The 23267-nt window shown below is 41.0% G+C and overlaps 1 protein-coding gene and 1 pseudogene across 3 annotated transcripts in view; one reads left to right on the top strand and one right to left on the bottom strand.

The window, feature by feature from the left end:
* TOGARAM2 (TOG array regulator of axonemal microtubules 2) overlaps positions 1 to 23267 on the bottom strand; it is a 95801-nt gene that overhangs the window by 63837 nt on the left and 8697 nt on the right. For 2 of the 3 annotated variants that reach the window (XM_074209789.1, XM_074209791.1), the window contains exons 2-8: positions 16789 to 16937; positions 14410 to 14551; positions 13461 to 13607; positions 11800 to 12084; positions 10185 to 10396; positions 7687 to 7886; positions 813 to 859 (exon numbers count right to left, since the gene is read on the bottom strand). In XM_074209789.1, the coding sequence (XP_074065890.1) occupies positions 813 to 859; positions 7687 to 7886; positions 10185 to 10396; positions 11800 to 12084; positions 13461 to 13607; positions 14410 to 14437 (919 nt within the window). In that variant the 5' untranslated portion in view covers positions 14438 to 14551; positions 16789 to 16937. Of the gene's footprint in view, positions 1 to 812; positions 860 to 7686; positions 7887 to 10184; positions 10397 to 11799; positions 12085 to 13460; positions 13608 to 14409; positions 14552 to 14854; positions 14939 to 16788; positions 16938 to 23267 lie in introns of all 3 variants that reach the window. The other variant, XM_074209790.1, reaches the window with a different exon arrangement.
* Positions 6128 to 7103, top strand: LOC141504651 (dead end protein homolog 1 pseudogene; annotated as a pseudogene).

Below are 23267 nucleotides of genomic sequence, written 5' to 3' on the forward strand. Positions count from 1 at the left end.
TATTATTTCAACTCTGCCAAAACTCACTCCTTGTACCTGTTCTGACTTGGGCAACTCCTGCTATGTAGATTCCAATCCCTTCTGCAACTCTGTCTCTGGAGGCTTCTAACTCCCCACCCCTCTCAACCAATTAGATCAGATCCAGCCTCCCTTCCTATATAACTTCTCCTGCCCTTTCCCGAATCAGCATTTCAAATCTGAATTCCTCCTCACATTAAAAAAGATGCTCAATTCCCCCACTCCTCTCCCTCTCCCCACCCAAATCCTCTCATCTGACTACCTTTCCAGGAGTGGTTTCACTCTCCTGACCTTTAATCATCCCAGGGACCTCATTAAATTTGGGGGTCTTAGGGTTTCTCTCTCCATAGAATGTCAAAGTTTGTAAGGGACTTGAGACAACATCCTCTGTTGATGATTGAGAAAAACTGAAGCCCCGAAGGGATGTGACTTGCTCAAGGTAGGACAGTAACAGATTGCTTCTTTCATCTAGGCTTCCTTATCCAAAACTATTGTACTTGCCACTATATGACACTGGCTGCTTGGAAAGGATTTAACTGCAAAGTGCAGTATTCCCCACCTCCCATTCCTACCAACTTGCTTAAACTATTGAAGCCAAGGCAACTAGATGGCATGGTGAATCAAGAACTGGCCCTGGAGGCAGGAACTGAGTTCAAATCCAGTTTCGAACACTTGCTACTTATTAGCTGTTTGACCTTGAGCAATTCACTTAACCCCATTGTCCCACACACACAAAAAAAAGCACTATGGCCAAGAGTGCAGGATAGGAAATTAGTAGTGTTAGGTATACATACCCACAGATTTTGGGGTTCTCTCCAGGGAACTGTTCTCCTGTGCCAATCTTAAAAGAAATTGGAAAGGAAAAAGTTTTAAAAAGACCTTTTTAAAGCCATATTAAGAGGTAAAAAGCCAGAAATGTCCATTTCAGGGTGAGGGTTGAAGATTGCCTCTACAAAGATGCAGGGAAGGATTGGGAAGGAGTGGGGAGGATAAAATCTAGCTAGAGAAAGTACTCTTTTAAAGGAAGAGTTAAAATCTTGAAAAACTTTAGGACTCTGATTAATAGAATGATTGACCATCATTCCAAAGGACCCTGGATGAACTGTTATCCATACCTTCTGACAGAGGTCCCCTCATTAGATGGTTGAGAAAAACTGAGGCCCAGAGAGGTTGTGACTTGCCCAAGGTAGGACAGTAACATATTGTTTCTTTCATCTAGGCTTCCTTATTCCAAAACTATTGTACTTGGACTTTATGATGCTGGCTGCCTGGAAAGGATTTAACTGGAAAATGCAGGGAAGGATTGGGAAGGGAGAGATTAAAAAGCAGAATGAAACATAAGCTTTTGGACAAAGCCCATGAGGGAATTAGCTTTGCTTGACTGTACATTTTTGTCACAAGAATTTTCTTTCATATTAAAAAAAATTGTTGTTCAACGTAGAGAAGAGAGAGGGAAAAATCAATACTTAGTAATTGGAGCAAATAATAAAAATAAAGTTAATACTAGGGTCAAGAGGCTATGTTCTAGTTCCAACTCAAGTATTATCTAGCTCTGTGATCTTGAGTAAATAATGCCATGTATCTGGGCTTTGATTTTCTCATCTTTTCATAGGAATAAATGATATTCATAGAGTAAGGCTTAAGATGTATATGCTAAATACATATAATAAAAATATAAAGAATTCAAAAAATAATAAATTAAAAAGAGTTTAGCAGAAAGTACAGATCAGTATAAAAGTAGTTTAGCAAATACAGGAGCAGTCACATGATAGAATTCAGCACTTAGTAGGATGATTGACATAGTAGGTACTTAATAAATATTTGTTGATTGAATTAGCTACATACAATTTTCAAAAGAGAAGCAACTCATTTCTTATAGTAGAAAGAGCCCCAAACTTACATTCAGCCCTAAGTTTACTGTCTGACCTCTATATGACCTAGGCAACTCACTTACCCTCATTGAGTCTCATTTCCCTGGCTTTAGAATCAGGATAACTATAGCTCTATGGGCAGACTTTGTACAGGGCTTTTGCAAAAATCAAATAAGAAGTTGCTGCCTACTTACCAACCATGTGACCTTTGCCAAATAAGTCACTTCATATTTCTGAGCTTCAGTTTCCTCATCCCTACCTTCCAGAGATGTTCCAGAGGGTCAAGAGTATAGAAAGTGTGGCAAGAACTTTGTAGCCAAAAAGCACTCTGCATAAATGTCAAGTTGTTATTAGTAAGTAATCATTCTTCTACCCCCCCGCCTTTATTTTCTTGTACCAAAAACTCAGAATCACAGAATCTCACACTGGAAGGGACTAGCCAGTGGCTGGTAAGTCTAACCTATGACCAAAAGCAAGTACCTGACACAACATGACAGACAAGGGGCCTGCCACCCCTTCTTGAATATCTCCAAGGAGGAAGAGTCCACCACCTCCCAAGGCAGCCTATTCCATATTGAGGTATATCAAATTGTTCTTGACATCAAGTCCAAGTTTGTTTCCTTGCAAACTTTCACCCCATTGCTCCTGGTTCTGTCCTCTGAGGCCAAACAGGAAAAAAAAAATCTCATCTTATTCCCATACTGGACATTCCAAAGGTTTCCCAAGGACCCAGGACTCCTGATGGCCATAGCTTGATCTTGGTAAAATAACAACTTGTCTTCCAGGGAACAGAAGCTAAAGCAGTTATAGGAGGGCTCCCTAGGAACCAAGATGGGATTAAGGAGATACCCCTCTGCCTTATTGTGTTTTTTCTTAGAGCACATCCAAGTTTACTCTATCAAGCTTCTCTTGGTCAAAATACACATAGAAGCTCACCCTGGAGGGAATTCCTTTCATTTCCAAAAAGAAATCAGCCCTTGGTATCTTGGTGTAGGGGAGATCTGAATGCAAATCTAAAGACATTCTTGTTGTACTGGGTGAGGCATTCAACTAGAAATCAGAAAAAACTGAGTTTAAATCCCACCTCAGATATTCACTAGCCATGAGACTCTAAGCAAGTTACCTCACTCCTCTGGGTCTCAGTTTCTTTATCTGCAAATTGAGGAGGAAAATAAAAATAGATAAACATTGATGGCAGTAAGATGAGCCTATTGGAGTCCCAGGGGCTCCCTGCCAAAGTTCTAAAACTACTTATATATTCTTCTGCTCATCACTTCAAGATCAATCCAAGTTGGGGAAAAGATAACCAAAAATGTCCTTGGTCTTCACTAAAGCTTCCTTGTTCACACCAGTCCCCATTGGTATTGTGGAAATATGTAGGGAGTGGGGAGGAGGGGTGGTAGCAACCAAAGTGGTTCCAGGGCCAGTCTGGGAGTCCATGTCTTCTCTGTGGTAGCTGCATGATAAATTAGACTTCCAGAGCCTTCCCCAGAGTGAACATGACCTCAAAGATCTCCCTGGAATTGAAGCCGCTTCTTGGAGTTCTATAAATTAAAGAGTACCAGATCTCCAAGCTTGGCATCAACCCCTTGCATTCTCTGAACCCATCACCAATATTAGGCCAAAACTCCACTGATTTTTATGGGGTAAAAAGATGGAGCTGGGAAATTCATCAGTTTCACATTTGCATTCCCATGGACCCTTTCAAACTAGTAGCAGTATCTATCCCCAGGACCAGTGATCACACTACCAATTATCTCTACCTGTGAGCAAGTAAGACACTGGAGAAGATTAATTGGGACCCAAGATGTGGATGGTCTCTTTCTCTTGTGATTCACAGCCCTAGACTCTAGCCACAAGGTGTGACAATGTCCCTGACATCCCAGCATAGACAGCTATCTTATCCCTACTATTGATGCTTTTCAACAATCAGAAACAAGATTATATGGCCACAGGCTATAAGCTTTGAAATCATAATTTTAAAATGAGAAAGATTTCAGTAGCCTTCTAGTCCAAGCTTCCACAAGAAATCTGAGTTCCATGGAGACTGTGACTTGCCCAAAGTCACAAAGGTAGCAAATGTCAAGAGTGGGATTTGAACCCAAAACCAGAGAGATTGTCTTTATTATACTGCTTCTCCAACTGATTGCAAATTTGATTATTCTTTCTTACTTCTCAAATAGGGCCCTCTCTTTCTATCTCCTTTCCTGAATCTCCTTCCTCCTTTTGCTTCCCAAAAAAGGACATACCCTGGGGCTCAGTCTTCATCCCTTTACTCTGCTTTCCATAACCCTGTCCCTTAAAGCAGTCTTTCATTTAGTTGGACCCACAAGCAGGACATCTTTGGATGGGCAGGACTGCATGGAACAGGCAGAGATATGAGAGGAGTGCATTTCAGATGGATGAAGAAGCATAAGGAAAGACACAGAGATGGCTGTGATTGGTAGTCCTTTTTGATCAGATAGAAGATTATCATTAGGTAAATTATATTTAGTGGGAAATAAATCTGGCTGGGCCAAAACTTGGAGGATCTTGAGCGCCAGACTAAGGAGCTTAACTTCATTTATAAGGTAGTTAATGATTAAAGATTTTTGAACAAAAATGTGACATGACCAGTCATGGTCAGACTGTGCTTTAGGAATATCAATTGGGTAGTCATGTGTAATAAAAATCAAAGCATACAGTGTCTAGACACTGTAATGCCAGCTTAAGGGGGGGGGAAGCTAAGTCAGACAGAGGGTCTAAACAAGAAAATAGAGAGGAAAAGAAAAAGGCAATAGATAATCTGTAAACAGAATCAACAGCACTTCACCATGAATGAAGAAAAATAAGAGTTCCCATTGACTCTGAGGGTTTTGAGCCTGGACTTCTGGGAAAACAATTATCAACAGAAAACAACAAAACAAGAAGGAAAAGCTGGTCTGGAGGCAGGAAGTATATAGTGCCAGTTTTGATTTGGGGCAACTATAGAAGTGCTATGTAGAAATGATCAACAAGCACCTAGAAATGTGAGACTTGACTAGACTGGGAAGAGGTTGAGGTTGGAGGTAGATATGAAAGTCAGTCAGAAAAGTTAGATGAGGCTAGATGAGGGTAGATAAGATCACTAAGTGAGGAGAAGCCAAGAGAGAACCTTGGAGAATGCCCACATGAGGAGAAAGAAGAAAAGGAGGAAATGCCTATAAAAGAAATAGAAAAGTAATAGCCAAAAAGAAAAGAGGGGGTCCTAGAAGCAGAAAGATGAAGGAGGAAAGAGTTTCAAGGAAAGGATTGTTGATCAATGGAGGCACATGCTGCAAAACGGTCAAAGAGAATGAGACCATCTGATTTTTCAGTAAAAGGGAACCTTTAAGAGAGTAGCGCTAAGGGGCAGTGGATGGTGCCCTCAGTGGTGCAGTGGATGAAGCACTGGCCCTGGAGTCAAGAGAACCTGAGTTCAAATCCAGTCTTCCCTTGATACTTCCTAGCTACAACCTCGGGCAGGTCACTTAACCCCATTGCCCCACAAAAACAAAAAAGCAAGAGAGTAGCTCCAGCAGAGTAGTGAAGATGGAAAGCAGATTGCAAAAGCCCAAGAATGTGAAGGTATACATACTGTACCAGAAAGAAGTCTGGAGAGAGAAGCAAGATGGCAACCCAAGGGGAAAGTAGAACTGGGTTCTTAGGTAAAGGGAAATCTGAGCAGGTTCACAGGTAGAAGGGGCACCCTTAAAGATTTAAAGGAAAGGAAAGGAAAGAACAAGCTGGGGACAGAATAGAGGACCAACCCAAAATCTACTTCAGAGCATACCCGAGAGTCTTGTCTGGGTTCTTGCCCACATTCTGACACTATCTGGACTGACTCCAGCCTGGAGTAGTCAGCAGCTACCTCTCATGGGTAGGATGTACTACTTTCTTGGGAGAGTGGAACTTTCCTTTTCTACAGGATATTCCACTCAAAGGAACTGGGTATATCAAGGAGAAAAACACCAATTATCGAGATTAGAAAACCAGTCTTCCAGTCTTTTGATAAAGCAAAGACCCTCCAGAACAGGTGTTCTTAATCAGTTTTTATATCCCAGGCTCTTTGGTCATCTGGTAAAGCCTATGTACCCCTTCAAGAGATGTTTTTCAATGCATAAAATAATGCATTCAATGCATAAATAAAATATATATGCATAAAATAAAATATATAGGATTATTAAGGAAACGTATTAAAATGCACTTATAAAAATATTTTTAAACATCAATTAGGAAACATGCAGTCCAAGCTGGAGTGTGAGTTATGGTGTGAACTGGTGAATCCAGTGACCAAGGCTGAGCTGGAGGCTTGGGTGAGGGAAACAGGGATCCAACTGGTGCAAGTGAACAGGCAAAGAAAATACAGAGGTCCACCCCCAGGCTGGGTGGGCAGCCCCCCACCAGTGGGCTGAGGTATTCATCAACTGTCTTCCCCAGGATGTGTATGAGCACCAGCTGATCCCCCTATTTCAGCGAGTGGAGTATTTCTATGAGTTTTGCTTTATGATGACTTTTAGTGGCCTGAACCACCTATGTGCAGGCCCAGGCCACCATCGCCACTCTTCGCAATCATCTTCTGTGGCTGGCCTGCCTGCTGCTCATCTGCTGCAGCACCGAGAAATTCGAGCTGACCCTTGATGGGTTGAGCCACCAGGCCTTGCTTCAGGCCTTGCAGTCTCTGGGATGAGGTCTACAGGAAGCACTGCTGCTCCCCAGCCTTATGCACCCCCACACACAGATTGCATTGCTCAACTTTAGCTCCCACCAGGCTGCAGCCATCACCAAGAAAGCTCTTGCAGAAGGGCAGTCAAAGCTCTGGGTGAGTAGGTGACAGTAGAATAGCTGAAGTCAGACTTGAAGCAACGACTACAACAGCAAACTGAAGGTCCTTTATTTCGAGGGTTGGGGCTTGAGAGCAGTCATAGGATCTTACCATCCCTTCGCTGTGCCCAGACTACCCTTAAGACACTGTGCCAACAGAGGCACCTAGGCATGCCTGTATTTCTCACTAAGTGCTTGGAAGCTGCACCTGTAGGCTGGCACCACCTTTAGTACCAAGTGGTTATCCCTGATCACCCTGTGCCTTTCAGTGGCCTTATCTGGGTAGTTGTAACAAAGAAGGGGCCAAGTGGTCATGAAGTTGCCAAGAACACTGTGCCCCTTTGCCTCCTAGAAGTATTAGATAAGTCAAGGGAAAATGAGAGCCCAGGGTAGGGACTGTTTTCCTGCTAAATAGTTACTGTTTCCTTTCCTCTCTGCATACTGGAGGCTTGGGTGAGGGAATGCAGTTGGTCACCAGATAGCTGTGGAGGGTAGGGTAAAAGAGCTCCTTAGTCCTTCAAGAAAGGCAGGGCCCTGAAGCTGGACAAATGGGAACACAAATGGGAACACAATTCTTGGCTGATCTAGGAGGAAAAACACCTCTGTTCCATTCTTTTTATGCCAGGCACATCCCTCCATTCACCTAATCCTCAAATGTTTATGGTTTTGTCCCTTAAGATGTTTACTTGCTGACTAAAGTGAATTTTTTGACCCCTCTGTTCATTACTGTTTTTCCCCTTAGTATTTGTTGTTGGTTTAAGCTTAAATCTGTTTAATTAAAAATCTAATGTTGATGTTAAAAAATAAAAGCAATTAGGGATCTTAGGTTAAGAGTCCCTACAATATCAATAATAATCCAAGACACTCAACTACAGAGTACTGGCCCAGGGTACCCATGCAGACCCAACAGAAGCTGATTAACCCTTAACAATTTCTGAATCTTTAAAATTCCAATGAAGGGCCAAATATGGCTTACCTTATTCCAGAGACCTCCTGGATAGTGAGAACATCTTGGGTTGAAGGTAGGGAACTAGGATTGCTAACAACAGCTGGCAATGTCACTGACTTGGTCTCTGCTGGCTGCCAGGCCTTTGGGATGGGAGGCATCAAGGAGCCTCCCAATGATCGCCTCATCTTCTCATCCTTGCAATGCAGGTACTGAAGTGATATCTGTACCTGGAAACAGTATCGGGAGAGGGAGTTGAAGTCTAGCTATTCCTTCTCACTCCGATATTTTTAAAGATCTGCAGTTTTGATGACATGGGACTCTCCATGGATGCAGAACACATCTCCTCCAGTCTTGGAATTTAGTTACCATGAATGACGTGGTCAAATAACCCCAATCCCCCCGCCCCCCCGTCCTTCTGGTGATGAATCTCTTTAAACTGAGCTACGTTAATCGTCAAAATGATAGTCAAGTCTTCACTTATATTCAAGCCTTCCAGCCTGGAAAGACCTGCTAGAGTGTAGTCTCATTTCTAGTCTTTGAGAGCCCAAAATTGCCCTCACACCATGATGAATCATGAGAGGGAGATTTAGACAAAGGAAATCTTATAGAGAAAAATGAAGTTTAGGACTCTAATGTCCCAAGGAACATTACACACACACACACACACACACACACACACACACACACACACACACACACACACCTTTCTCCTTCCTGTGACTGCTGTGGGTATAAAATTAGAAAAACCAGCACTGGCCCTGGGTCCAATGGGGCAGGATCACCCTATGGATACCTTCCTTTGTGGCCATCTCAAAATCATCCTACTTCTTTATTTTTCCAACTCAGAAAGTTCCCCAGTCAAACTCTACTTCCTTTTTTCTTCCAATTTCAGGGAATCATAGAATTTTAGACCTGAGAAAGCCAATAATACAGTGATCTTAACCATGCTCCATACCTGCGAAATTATTTGTTCAGGAACCTACATGACCTTGAGCATGACATATCATTAGTTTACTACTTTTACTAATAATAATGATACCTGTTATATAACTATTACATATTTATGTGTAGTATGCTTATATGTAAATATATAGAACTTTAAGGTTTACAAACACTCAACATCTTCCTCCTTTTCCTCATCAACAGAGGCAGTATTTAAATCATACTTTAAGGTTTGCAAAGTGCTTTATATGTTAACTCATTTGATTACCTACATTATCCCTGTGATACAATAACCTTGTGAAGTGGCTGCTATTATTATTGCCTTTTTATAGGTGAGAAGATCAAAATGTAAGATAGTAAAGTAATTTGCCCAAGACCTTATAGATAGTGTCTAAGGCAAGATAAAAACCTGGTCTTCCTGATCTCAGGTCCTGTACTCCAATCTCCTACTTCATGCTGCCCTTACTTTATTTCTTGGGGCCTCAGTTTCCTCATGTAAAAAATGAGGGATTAGACTTGATCACCTCTAAACCTCCTTTGGATTTCCTCAGCTCCAAGGCAGCCCTCATTTTCCCATTGTTAAACTATGTCCAACATGATCCCATAAAAGTTTGACACAAGATGAGCATCCATTAGTCAATCAATAAGCATTTATTAAGTTTCTACATGGAAACTTTAGGAAGAATGAAGCTACTTTGTGCTTTTTTCCTTGATAAAAATAACTATTTCAGGGCAGCTAGGTGGTGCAGTGGATAAAGCACCGGCCCTGGAGTCAGGAGTACCTGGGTTCAAATCCTATCTCAGACACTTAATAATTACCTAGCTGTGTGGCCTTGGGCAAGCCACTTAACCCTATTTGCCTTGCAAAAACCTAAAAAAAAAATAAATAAAAGTGGAATTACTTTAAAAAAAATGACTATTTCATGTCTTCCTGTGATGGAGAAGACAATTTTATTAGAGACGTGATTATTTTTATTCCTGACAAAACATTTTCCAGATTTGATGAGGTACAAATGGTAGGCAGTCCTAGCATCCAAGATGATGAACTCTTTCTCTGTAGAGTTTCAGGGTCAAAAATCCCTGGACCTTTAAACTGACCTTAAGTACCTCAGAGAAGTGAATAATTCTCCCTCCTATTTGGAATCGATAATGGATCAAATCAACATCCTTTGCCAAAGGATGCAGGATATGTTACCTGTTGAGGCTCAGGTACCCTTTCCTTAGGAAAAAGTCTTTCTTGATGAAAACAGTTATTGGTTCTCTCCATCTCTCAAGACAATTTGTAAGGAGTTTGTGTGAGCATGCAGTTTAGAAAGGGGAGCTTCTTGAAGACAGGGACTAGCTCTCTCACTTTTATATTTGTTTTTCTAGTGAATACCAAAGTGTCTGGAATATTGTAGGTGCCTAATAAATGCCTGTTATTTGATTGATTGAAGATAGATCACATAAAAATAAAAAATAAATCACATAAACAAATAAATGAGTGGATAGACAGAGAAATACACAGTTTCTGTGATAGTAAATAGAAGACATTTACTCTATGAAGAAAGGACCAAACTTAAAAATGGTAGGTCACAGATTACCTCTTGGGCAGCTAGAGTTGCCCTTGGCTGGCCCTTACTATTCCCTTGTGGGCCCAAGCCATTCTCCAAGGGTCCTTTGGACTCTGGGGTGGTAGGGATGCTCTGGATGGGAGGCATTGGCCTAGAAACTGTCAGTAGTCTCTGAGAGGTGGAACGGGGGATGGCACTCTTCAGGGAAGCACCCTTAGTAACTCCTCCAGGATCCAAGGAAGCTTCAGAGGGGAAAAAGAGGAAATAAATACTTTATTATTTCATGTGAATAAAGAGTGAGAGGTGAACTGAACACCCCTGGGGAACAAGAGACTTGGAGGTACTCAGTACCACATCTGACTTAGTAGAATGTAAGTTTCTGAAGGTTCGTTTTGTCTTTGCATTTCCAGTACAGAGCACAAGAAAGCTCTTTGCATCTGCTTGTTGATTGATTGAATAAGTGAGTGATGAACCTGAATCTGAGTCTATCACGGCATCTTTGGTCAGCTAACAGCAGGGGAAACTCAGGGAAAGTAATTTGACTTTCTTTGGTCTGCTGTCCATTTAAATATTGTCCCTTGGATTGCACAAAATAAGACCCTGAGGGACCCAATTCAGTCAGTCTGTCTTCCAATAAGCATTTATTAAATCTTTACTATTAAATGCTAAGTTCTGGACATACCAAGACAGGAAAAATCGTGGTCCCTGCCCTCAAGGAGCTCACCGTCTAAGGGGGAAACCACAGACCAACAGCTGCATGTATAACATCTACAGACAGTACAAGAGGAACATCCCCATAGCTGGAAGGACAGACCAATTTTCCTAGGGGAAAACATGCCCAGTGAGGAGGGGAGAACAAACACTCCCTCCAGGACGGTCATCACCCAACGAGAATCTCCTGGATTTGGAAAGGCCCTTTCTTCCAGAGAACTCAAAGTCCTTTTATTTACATCAGCAATGTAGTTTAAATAAAAGAGCAATGGATTTGGAGACAGAAGATTTGAGTTTGAAGACTAGCTACAAATAACCTTGGACAAGTCATTTGACTTCTTTGGGATTCAGTTTCCACATTTATATAATAAAAATACTGTATTAAGTAATCTTGAAAAGCTTATGACCTGTGATCACTGGGCTCTCCCCACTTGACTACTTCCTTAGAATTTTAGCCAGGCCTAAATCTTGAGCTCCTGGCCCCGGTAATCAATCAGAGTGATTACAAAGTAAAGTCCCTACACAGCCAACCTCCTTCTCCCAAACCCCCACCCTCACCCTTCCACCCCTCCACCCCCTCCACCATCCTCTGTTGCTCTTTCCAGATCCAGGATTTCTGTGGCTTATGGAGTCTTTGTCCATCATACAAATAGACCCCTCTTATCAGAGTGGCTTCTGTTTTCCTCTCCTCGTGGGGTGTGTCTTTCCCAGGAGACCCAGAAGGACTTTTACCTCAAGCTATCAGAGGTACAATAGATTTTAAAGACCACCTAACCCTACCCCACCCCAAACACCCCCATTTTACAGATAAGAGCACAGGCCCAGAGATGGGAAATTGGTTGTCCAAGGCTCACCAAGCAGTTGAACTAGGTCTAAAATTTGCCTGTCTGATTGCTAGCCTTCCCCCTTCCACAAGCGGAACCACTAGGCTCACCTCGGGGAGAAGAAGCAGACAACCCCTCAGAAAGTCTCCTCTTCTTCAGCTTGTCCTTGATCTGCGTGGTCTCCAAGGCTGCACTGTTGGCCTCCATCTCCCGGACTGTAGCTGGCAAGAGAGGTTGGGGTCCTGAAGGGATAGCCTCCACATTCTTTATATGGCCATTCCTGGACTGCCAACCCTTTGAGGCAATACTGGTCTTGAGGTTGGTCAGGTCTCCATTTCTGGTCCACACAGGTGACTGCTTCTCCATCTGGATTTTCAGCAGGGACTGGGGAGAGCCTGTGGACAGACAGAGGACTGAGTTGCCTTGGTCCAAACATAGCAAAGTATCAGGGGTAAACAAATGCTTCTACCTACTGCAGCTGTAAAACTGAAGATAATCTAAAAATAATCCCTAAATAAAGTTTTAGATTGCTGTCATAATGCAGAATGAAGTAAGCAGAATAAAAAAATAATTTATATGCAGACACACACACACATATATAATTATATATATATATATATATATATATATACAATAACTATAACAATGTAAATTGTAGATAGACAGTAATTTTTAAAAAAGAAACCCAGTGCTGAATAATTATGATTAGCAAGCTTGAACTTAAAGAAGAAATCAGAAAATATGCCTCTCTCCCTTCTTGGCAGGGGTAGACCATGGGCATGAAACATTTTGGATACTGTTAAACTTGATTAATGGATTGAATGGTTCTGCTAAACAGATTCCCCTTTCATCTCCCATCCCACCTTCCTTTTTTTTATTTTTTTTATTTTTTAGGTTTTTGCAAGGCAAACGGGGTTAAGTGGCTTGCCCAAGGCCACACAGCTAGGTAATTATTAAGTGTCTGAAACCAGATTTGAACCCAGGTACTCCTGACTCCAAGGCCAGTGCTTTATCCATTATGCCACCTAGCTGCCCCCCCATCCCACCTTTCTTTTTAAATCTTCATTACAAAGGATAACTTACTAGGTTGGAAAAGGAGTGGGTAATAGAACTAATATCTTATCCTTTATAGTTTGCAAAGTATTTAAACATATATTATCTCACTTTATCTCCATACAACTTAGGGAGGTAGGTGGTATTGCTTTCCTCCTTTTATATATGAAGAAAATGAGGCCCACAGAGACTTACCCAGGGCCACACAGCTAGTAAGTGTCTGAGGTCATATCTGTACTCTGATCTTCCTAAATCCAACTGTCTCATCTATTCATAAATGAAAGTGATTGAGAAACAAAATACATCATTAAATATTTAAATGCTGAAGGAAGGCAGGCACACACTCAAATGTGTGCTCACTTCATTCTCCAGGCCTGGTCTAAATAAACCTCAGCCCTAGCCCAGATGATTCTGGGCAGTGCCCAGAGGTAAAATCTAGGTTGTTGAAACTAGAGCTTATAAATAATCAATGATTGAGTGTGTGTGTGACTATATAAACATACAACAAACATATATATGTATATATATATATATGTTTGTTGTGTGTGTGTTCAATGCATATTTGACCATCTTTATACACTTGTATGTGTGTATGTATTTACCTACAGATATGTGTAAATGTAGATAGATGTGTGTGAAACATGCACATAACTCTTTCTTCACATATCCCAGGAGACATTTTATTTCACTCTAATTCACTCTGTGGCGACCATCCTACCCTCACTGTCTCCTGTCCATCGACCTCCATAGTCCTGCAGGCTTGAGTTGTTGTTTCTATTGGGACTCTGGAAGGTGCGGAGGCCAGAACTGGCACTGGATCGGGGTACGCTGCCACAATATATGGCTACAGGAACCCGGAACTTGGCTGGAAACAAAGACATGGTGCATGGGTTTTAACACCTCTGGGGAGAATAACTAAAGGGAAAAAAAAAAACAAGAGAGCTTGGCACCTCCCCAATGGGCAATGGGCCAAGGTTCAGGGCCCACTTTGAAAATCAGATGCAACTTAGCCAACAACTGTGGGAAGAACCCCAAAGTGGTCCTGTGCCTGTTAACTATCAAAACCAGGCAAAGGAGCTCAGATCTCATAAAAGGTGGATCGATCCTATGAAATTTGTCTTGATTTGCTTTTTCTGTATCTTGTATGTTCTTAGTCATGTACTTATTAGCTCTTCCTTACCCTTAGAATTGACATTCTTAAAGACAAGAGCTATTTCACTTTTTTCTTTGTATACATTAGCCCTTAGCACAGTGCCTGACTAAGCTTAATATATACTTGTTAATTAACACACATCTTTGATTGATATCAAAAGGTCCCGCCACTTATATCATGGCCCCTGACCATATTCTGGGTCCCCAATGCACAAGGGTGCTAGAATTGCAGTGAGCTTGGAGCTCATCTAGTACAATCCCCTAAAGTCCAAAGAGGCTAAGAGACTTATCCAAGGGTCACCCAGCTTCCCAAGTCCAAGTTTCCCTGACTTATATAGACCAGTTTCCTTCCCAGGATATAATTCAGTATTTGCCACTCTGTGGTTGTATTGGAAGGAAGAGATAGTTGACCCAAGCTGAAGATTTGTCCTCAAATCCAGCCCACCCCAACTAAAGGGGAAGAGACAAAACACTTCTTGCCCATGGGAGACCTCTCCTCTTTGGGAGTTTGTTACCTGTAGCGAAGTCATCATGTGTGGCCATGTCTCAAGAAGCACAGGACTCTACAAAGGCCTTTTGGCCAATAGGAGCTACTTGCTGAGCATTTGGCCACCAGGGCCTGGGTGGTCATTGAGGTTCAATATCTGGTGACCTAGCCTGGAGAAAAAATACCCTGCTTACATAAAAAGACATAAAAAGTCCCTCCTTGGAAAGGGGCTCTAAGCTGGCCAGTCCCATCACGCTCCATGGTGTGCAGGGGTCTGAAGACCAACCTTCTGGCCATGATCATGAGCCAGAAAAGGAAGCCTTTGGGAGAGCTTTTCAAAATCATGTGACTCAGAACTTGATTTAAAAATAAAAAATAGGTTTAAGCCTAGAAAATAAATGAACCCAGCCAGCTTTTCATCCCTTGGAATTGGAAAGGTGAGTCTGGGGCCCTTGCAGTGATAATTGGCTCACCATCTTTGATACAGAGCAATGGAGTTTTCTCTTAGATACTTAATCACATCAGTCATATACAGTCCTCTCCTCCAGAAGCAGGCACTGTCAATTATAGTCAAAAAGTCAAAAAATCAAAAGAACTAAAATTTAAAAACCACTTCAATAGATACATTAAACACAAAAATTCAAATAAAAAAGTATTTATTAACCAACTATGATGTGTCTGACCCTTTGCAAAGTTTTATAGAATTTAGACAAAAACCAAAATGAAACAGTCCCTAACCTTATGCTTACATTCTCCTGGGGAAAAACTAAATGAATGTGGATGAGAAAATGTGAAATATGCTAAATAAATAGAAAATAACTTCAGGAAAAGGGAGGAGTGATGAAGAATACTATGAAAAGGTGGGGGGGGAGGACTTGAGATAAGCCTTGAAGCAAATTCAGAGATTCCAAGAAGTGGAAGTGAGAAGGGAGAATGCTTTAGTCATGGGCTGGAGTGTGGGAGACCTGGCTTTGAAGAGACATGCAGGTGGGAGATGAAATCTCATGGACTGGGTACAGCAAGGAGGCTGGCTTGGCTAGAAGGCAGGGGAGTGAAGGAAGGAAGGGAGAAAAAGGGAACTGACATTTATTATTATATTCCAGCTGGGCAGTTAGGTGGTGAAGTGAACCAGGTCTGGAGTCAGGAAGACTCACCTTCATGAGTTCAAATCTGTCCTCAGACACTAGCTGTATGACCCTTGGCAACTCACTTGATACTGTCTGTCTCAGTTTTTTCATCTTTAAAATGAGTTGGAAAATAGCAAAGCACTCTAGTATCTTTGCCAAGAAAACCTCAAATGGGGTCAAGAAGAATCAGGCATTAAAAAGAAGAAGAAGAATCAAGCATGATTGAAAACATCTGAACAATACTATTTCGAGGCTCTTGTGAAACATGCCTTACAAATATCATCTCATTTCAGGGGGGCAGTAATGTGCAATCAATATGGAAAGACAGGCTGGAATGAGACTCTGAGAAACATTGACATTATCAGCATTTTCTAAGAAATTTAACCTACCTAAATCAACCTTCTTGACAAGAAGATCAAAAGTTTAGAAATTGCTAGTGAACCAAGCAAGGACAGGACTGTCTCATACCATGATCTTGAAAGGAAAATGGTTAAACATTAAGAATAATATCACAACAAGGAGACAGTCTGGAGTAAGAAACAAATTTAAAGAAAGCCTGGGGGGAAGGGGAAGAAAGTTCAGAAAAAGAATAGGAAAAAAGTTGGAAAAGATCTGTTAAGATTTCAGTAACAAATTTATTTCTCATTTAAAAAGGTGTCCAGTCAATCACAAATCCAAAAGACTCAGAATGAAACTTGGTATTTAACTCCAGATATAGGAGTGATGAACTCAGGACAGATTGAAGAATATTTTCTTTTTTTCTTTGTTTTTTTGGAGGGAGGGGAAGCATAGCTAATGTGAGATTTGTTATGCTCACTATACATATTCCCAATAGAGAAGGGAAAAGAGGAGGGAGGAAGAAAATTCAGAACTGAAAATAAAACTGAAGTCTTAAAAAGGTGTCCAAGAATATTGATAACTAGTGACCCTTATACTATCTTCCCCATCTCCATAAAATTTTTATGAGAGTAATTTTCACAAAAATATTGGTGACATATACAAGAAAAGAATGACAGGTTTTTACAGTTAATAATTGAGAGCAGATCACATTTACATTTTATATTCTCTAGCAGTCACACAATTAGTTGAAAGGTTCACAGAATACAAGATTCCACTATACTTCTTGATTGTTGATGATTAAAAAAACTCCATTTGATTCAGTAGAACAAAACATGGTTTTAAATGCTCTTCTCCAATAAGATGTCATCCACACATATGCCAAACACATGTTATAAATGACTCAGTCTTCTAGATATTAATTTCAAGAAATGTATGCTCACCCAAAGATGTTTACTACTGTCATGGAGGATGTCCAGTTCAAAGTCTAACTGTAAGAGGAATTTCTTTAAATAGTGAGGTCCTCCGGATGCTCCTGTTGCTGGATGGCATTGTGCTCCTTGCATCAAGTTTCAGAACACTGCAGCATCTCCTAAATGAGATCCATAATTATTTGAGAGTTTGGTTTAGCTATAGAGGAAAACTCAGTAAATGAAAAAAGCTTATGGTCCATTATGCTATGCAGTTGGATAGACAACCTATAGAATTGCTCTGTCAATAACATATCTTATACATGCCTCATGCAAGGACAATGAATTGAATAGAAGAAGAGCAAGCAATCCACCCTTTGAGAAAGTGTAGTTTTTTAGGACCCTCACTTCTCCTTAAAATAAAAATTATTGGGGTGGCTAGGTGGCGCAGTGGATAGAGCACTGGCCCTGGAGTTCAGGAGTACTTGAGTTCAAATCTGGCCTCAGACACTTAATAATTACCTAGTTGTGTGGCCTTGGGCAAGCCACTTAACCCTATTGTCTTGAAAAAAAGCTAAAATAAAATAAATTATTTTAATATCTTTATTCTTTTAGTGAGGATATATGGTTGCAAATCATAGAACAGCATAACCCTCCTTAATCTAAGGCAGCTGGTAACTCAGTGAATAGGGCTCTGGCCCTGGAATCAAGAAGACGAGTTCAAATCTGATCTCAGACACTATGTGGTTGACTCTGGGCAGGTCTAACCCTATTTGCTTCAGTTTTCTTATCTGTAAAATGAGCTGTAGAAGGAAATAGTAAATCAGTCTAATATCTTTTGCCAAGAAAACCCCAAATGAAATCACAGAGTCAGACATGACTGAAATGACTCCAGAGCCAGTGCTCTATCCTTACAAACCATATAGCTATGTGACACTTAAAAAACTATTCAATCAATAAACATTTTTCAAGTACCTACCATATGCCAGATGCTAACTGGGAATACAAAGAAAGGCAAAAGACAGCCACTGCCCTTAAGATTTTCACAGTCATGCATAAACAGATGCATGTGAAACAATGAAGTGAGCAGAACCAGGAGAATAATGTATACATTAACAACAACATTGTGTGATGATCAACTATAATGGTCTCAGCTCTTCTCAGCAATTTAGTTATCAAAGGCAATTCTATATTCATCAATTGGGGAATGGCTGAACCAATTGTGGTATATGTATGTTATGGAACACTATTGTTCTCTTAGAAAGCAAGAGGGATGGGGTTTCAGAGAAGCCTGGAAAGACTTGCATGAACTACTGTTGAACGAGATGAGCAGAACCAGGAGAACATTCTACATACTAACAGCAACATGGGGTTGATGATCAATCTTAATTGACTTGCTCATTCCATCAATGCAATGATCAGGGACAATTTTAGAGTACCTGCTACGGAGAATACCATCTATATCCAGAGAAAGAATTGTGGAGTTTAAACAAAGACCAAAGTCTATTACCTTCAGTTTTTTTTTAAAAAAAAGGTGTCATGTCCTACATAATTTTGCTATCTCTAATATTTTATTTTCTCCTCAAGGATATGATTTCCCTCTGAACACATTCAATTTCGATCAATAGCATGGAAACAATGTAAAGATTTTCAGATTGCCTTCTGTGGGGAGATCAGGGGAGTGAAGGGAGGGGTGGGGGAAAATTGTAAAATTCAAAACCTTGCAAAAATTGTATATAGGGGCGGCTAGGTGGTGTAGTGGATAAAGCACTGGCCCTGGAGTCAGGAGTACCTGGGTTCAAATCCGGTCTCAGACACTTAATAATTACCTAGCTGTGTGGCCTTGGGCAAGCCACTTAACCCTGTCTGCCTTACAAAAACCTAAAAAAAAATGTATATAATTGGAAAACAAATAAAATATTAATTTAAAAAAGGCAATTCTAAAAGACTTGTGATAGGAAATGCCATCCACATCCAGAGGGAAAAACTATTAAGATTGAATGTAGGGGCAGCTAGGTGGTGTAGTGGATAAAGCACCAGCCCTGGAGTCAGGAGTACCTGGGTTCAAATCCAGTCTCAGACACTTAATAATTACCTAGCTGGGTGGCCTTGGGCAAGCCACTTAACCCCATTTGCCTTGCAAAAAAGAAAAAACCTAAAAAAAAAAAGATTGAATGTAGACCAAAGCAAACTACTTTCACTTTTTAAAACTTGTTTTATATTTTTCTTTTTCTCAAGGTTTTTTCCCTTTGGTTCTGATTCTTCTTTTACAACATAACTAATATGGAAATATTTTAACATAATTGTACATGTATAACCTATATCTGACTACTCACCATCATGGGGAAGGGGAGAGGAAAACAGAGGTAAAAAAAATATGGGATTCAAAAACTTACAAAAAGATGAGTGTTGAAAACTATCTTTGTATGTAATTGAAAAAATAAAATAAAATAACATTTCAAAAAAAGTTCACAGTCTAATGGGGAAGACAAACAACTATTTATAAACAAGCTACATACAGTATAAATTGGAGCTAATCATCAGTGAGAAGAGACTAGAATGAAGGGGAATCAGGAAAGGCTGCCTGAAGAAGGTGGGATTTCAGTTGGGACTTGAGAGAAGCCAGGCAGCGGATAGGAGGGAGAGCATTGCTGTGGGGGGAGAGGGGGAGGGAGGGAAGAGACAGACAATGAGAATGGCAAGAATAATGAATGTTTTGTTCTAGGGAGAGCAAGGAGGCCATTTCCACTGATTGCAGACCCTGTGAGGAAGCATGAAGTAGGAGTCAGAAAATCAGGGGACCAGATAGATGATAAAGAACTTTAAATTCTTGCAGAAGATTTTTGTATTTGATCCTAAAGGTCATAGCAACTGGAATTCATTAAGAAGAAGGGTGACAGACCTGTGGTTTAGGAAGATCATTTTTGGCAGCTGAGGATGGAGAATGGGAAGGTATGGGGAAAGACTTGCAGACCAACCAGCAGGCTATTGCAATAGACCAGGTCTGAGGTGATGAGTGTATAGACTTAGAGCAGGAAGGGACCCAGAGGCTATATAGTCCAATAGCTTCACTATACAGATGAAGAAACTGAGTCCCCAGAGAAGGGACATGTTAGAGAGGTGGTATAGTGTTGGAGTTGGGGTTCAAACCCTTGCACTCTCACTCCCAGTCCAGAACCCTTTTCACTGTGTCATAAACTTCTCACCCAGGTTTCCAAAGTTTGCTACTTCCAGCCTGGGTCCCAGGTCTGGGAGGTTTGTAGCTGGTAGGCTCAGCTTTTTTTAATAGTAGCAGCAACAAACTTGGCAGGACCAGAATTAAAACCACCCCCATGTTCTGACCCAGAGGGAAGGACTCTTTCCAATTAGCCAACATGAGCTGGCACCCTTCCCTCTTATGTAAAAAGAAAGGAACTGGGAGGAGGAAGAGGTTCTTTACCGATTTACTTTTGCAGGTCTATAAAGCTTCTCTATCAGGAAGGATGACCCTTTAGAAGCAATGAAAAGCATCTTTGCTGATATCTGTCCCCTGACAGAGCAACTGCTCTCTTTTCTCCCTCCTCCTTGTAACAACCCCCACCACCACCTCACCACACCTCATTCCCACTCCTCACACGTACCCAGAGGGCAGACAAGGCTCCTAGCAACAGCTCTGGTCAAACACACAGCCAGTTAGTCCTCTGGGCTTGGCTGCCCCAAAGCCCAGCAGAGACTCTGGCCTTTCTCCTTCCTATCCTGTCTTCCCCTCAGCACCCCCTTCTTCAATCCCTTTGCCTGACTTCACTCCATAGACTGCCAACAATCCTGGCTTTATCAGGGGAAGCAATAAACTCTTGCTTTTCCTGGCATCAGTAAGACAAATGTCTTGCCACCCATAGGCTGATGAAGGTGCCTGAAATTCAGACACACACACACACACACACACACACACACACACACACACACACACACACACCACTCATGAGAAGCAACATTCCATCTCACAAACACCTCTCCTCCCTCTGGGCTGCCTAGAACCCCCAAGGGAAGTAACAAGGTATCTCGGGAAACACCAAGCAGAAGTTTTCCAGAGAGGCCCAGCCTAACCTGTTACAACTGGCCTGAAGCCACCACAATCCCCTAAAACAATAAATAAACAAATAAAAACATCTAGTTGAGAGAATTTTGAAGGGGGAAAAAATAAACGACTGAGGATTTCAGTGAAGACAAAGAAAGGGTAAGAATAGCTCATATTTTTCCAGTCCTTTTAAGTTGAAAGATATTTAAAGGACTTCACAATCTGGTCCAACTTACCCTTCCAGGACGATTATCCATCATTCTCCCTTCCCAAACAGGCCTTCTTGTGGCTCTCCACCCCAGACATCTCTATTCCATTAGGCAGGCTGTCTCCAAGGCCTGCTATGGGTACCCTCCTCAAGCTAGTCTCTTGGAATCCTTAGTTCCTTCAAAACTCAGCTCAAATTTATCTTCCTACAAGAGTTTTCATGGATACTCTAATGCTCCCCCACCCCAGATTATCTCATACTAAGTGTCTTAATTTTAAGTGTAGTTTTAAGCTACTAAAATAAAATAAAATTGTATTTAGGGAAGCTAGGTAGAGCACCAGTCCTGGAGCCAGGGGGACCTAAGTTCAAATCTGACCTCAGATACTTATTAGTTACATAACCGTGGGCAAGTAATCCTCATTGCTCCCCAAACTACATTTTGTAGTTTTGCATAAACCTACCTGTGGACATGCTATCTTCCCTGAGGAAAATGTAAGTTACTTGAAGGCAAAAGTTGATTTTTTTTTGTATTACAGTATCACAGTGCCTGGAGCTTATTAAATGATTACTGATTGATTACATTGTTTTATTTGATCTTCACAATGACTTTATGAAGTGAAGTAGGTAAAGTAAGCACATGGGAAAACTGAAGTTCAGAGGGAAGAGATCTGTCCAAGGTAACAAAGATTACTAGTTGGTGATCAAAACTCAGTCCTCCACTGCTGACTTTTAATAACGTGGCAATTATAAGAAAAATAAAAGACAGATTTGCTTTATAAAAATTTAATTAACAACTCATGCAGTCTTTGTAATAGCTATGCAGCATCAAAAAATTCCTTGTTTTTTTACATCATATTTATGTTTATGGTTATGAGGTTCAAAAGGTGAGAGAGCTAAGAGAGCTATGATCAATAAATATGCATCTGAACAACGTGCTGTGGACTTAACCCTACATTTAAAAATGATAGTTTCTCTCATTAAAAACAACAGAAACACAGACAAAAGTTAAGGAACCAAGTCTGTTTGTCATGAGCCACATACATTCCAGAGGAAGTAGGGGGCCCATGAATAGGAATCCTGCCTTGCTAAGAGCAGGTACCCAGGGGCAACTAGGTGGCACAGTGGATAGAGCACTAGCCCTGGAGTCAGGAGAACTGAGTTCAAATCTTACCTCAGACACTTAATAATTACCTAGCTATATGACCTTGGGCAAGTCATAACCCCATTGCCTTAAATAAATTTTTTGAAAAAGAGTAGGTGCCCAAGTTCTGGGAAGATAGAATTTAAACAGGAGGCAGAAAAGATTGGAGGTGAATAGAACAATGAAGTAAAGAGAAAATAGGTAGAGAGAATAAAGAAAAAAAGAATAAGGAAAGGGAAGGGCAAGACAAAAGGATAAGAATGACCCACCTATCTTTTTAACTACTTACCTGACCTTCCTACCTATCTGATTGATCTTTCTCAGTCTCCTTTGCTGACCCAAACTTATCTCATTATCTCTCCTCCAAAACCTGCCCCTTCCTACCTTGCCTATTTCTTTAGAGGACAGCACCATTCTCCAAGTCCCCCCAGGTTTGCAATCTGGGAGTCACTCTGGACTCCTCATTCTCTCTCACCCTCTCTATTCAAGCTCTTGCCAAGGCTTTTCAATCTCACCTCTACTAGTTTCATTTCCTGAATATGCCTCCTATACAGCCTGCTGGTGGACTGACCTCAAGTATTTGCCCAGTCCAATCCATCCTCCATTCACCAACCAAAATGACTTTTCTAAAACACAGATGTCATTCTCTTCCCTTCCACCACTCAATATATGCCAGTGGCTCCCTATCACATTTTGAGATGAAATACAAAACCCTCTGTTTGGTGAGCAACCCCTCTAATCTGACCCCCTCCTTTTCCTTACATCTTACTCTCCTTTCCCCTTTTTATATCGCAAGTAGTTAGCACAGTAAATGATACATAGTAGGCACTTAATATATGTTTATTGACTGACTGATCCCATCCTTCATTCTTGAAATCCATCCAAGATCCCTTCAACTTGCCCACAAATTCAGACACCATTCAAAGGGTACTTCCACATCTGTGCCCCTTAAGACATCTAGTCAGTTGAATTCAAAAGACATATTGTTAACAGTGCCTACTAGGTAGGAACTATTTCACAAAGATGAGTGACTTTCCTCTGCCCTCAGGAAGTCTAGAAGAACTGAGAAGATATCAAAAGAGATAATTATTATGCCAAATATTATA

This window comes from Macrotis lagotis, chromosome 1 (genome assembly GCF_037893015.1).
Source record: "Macrotis lagotis isolate mMagLag1 chromosome 1, bilby.v1.9.chrom.fasta, whole genome shotgun sequence".
NCBI lineage: Eukaryota > Metazoa > Chordata > Mammalia > Peramelemorphia > Peramelidae > Macrotis > Macrotis lagotis.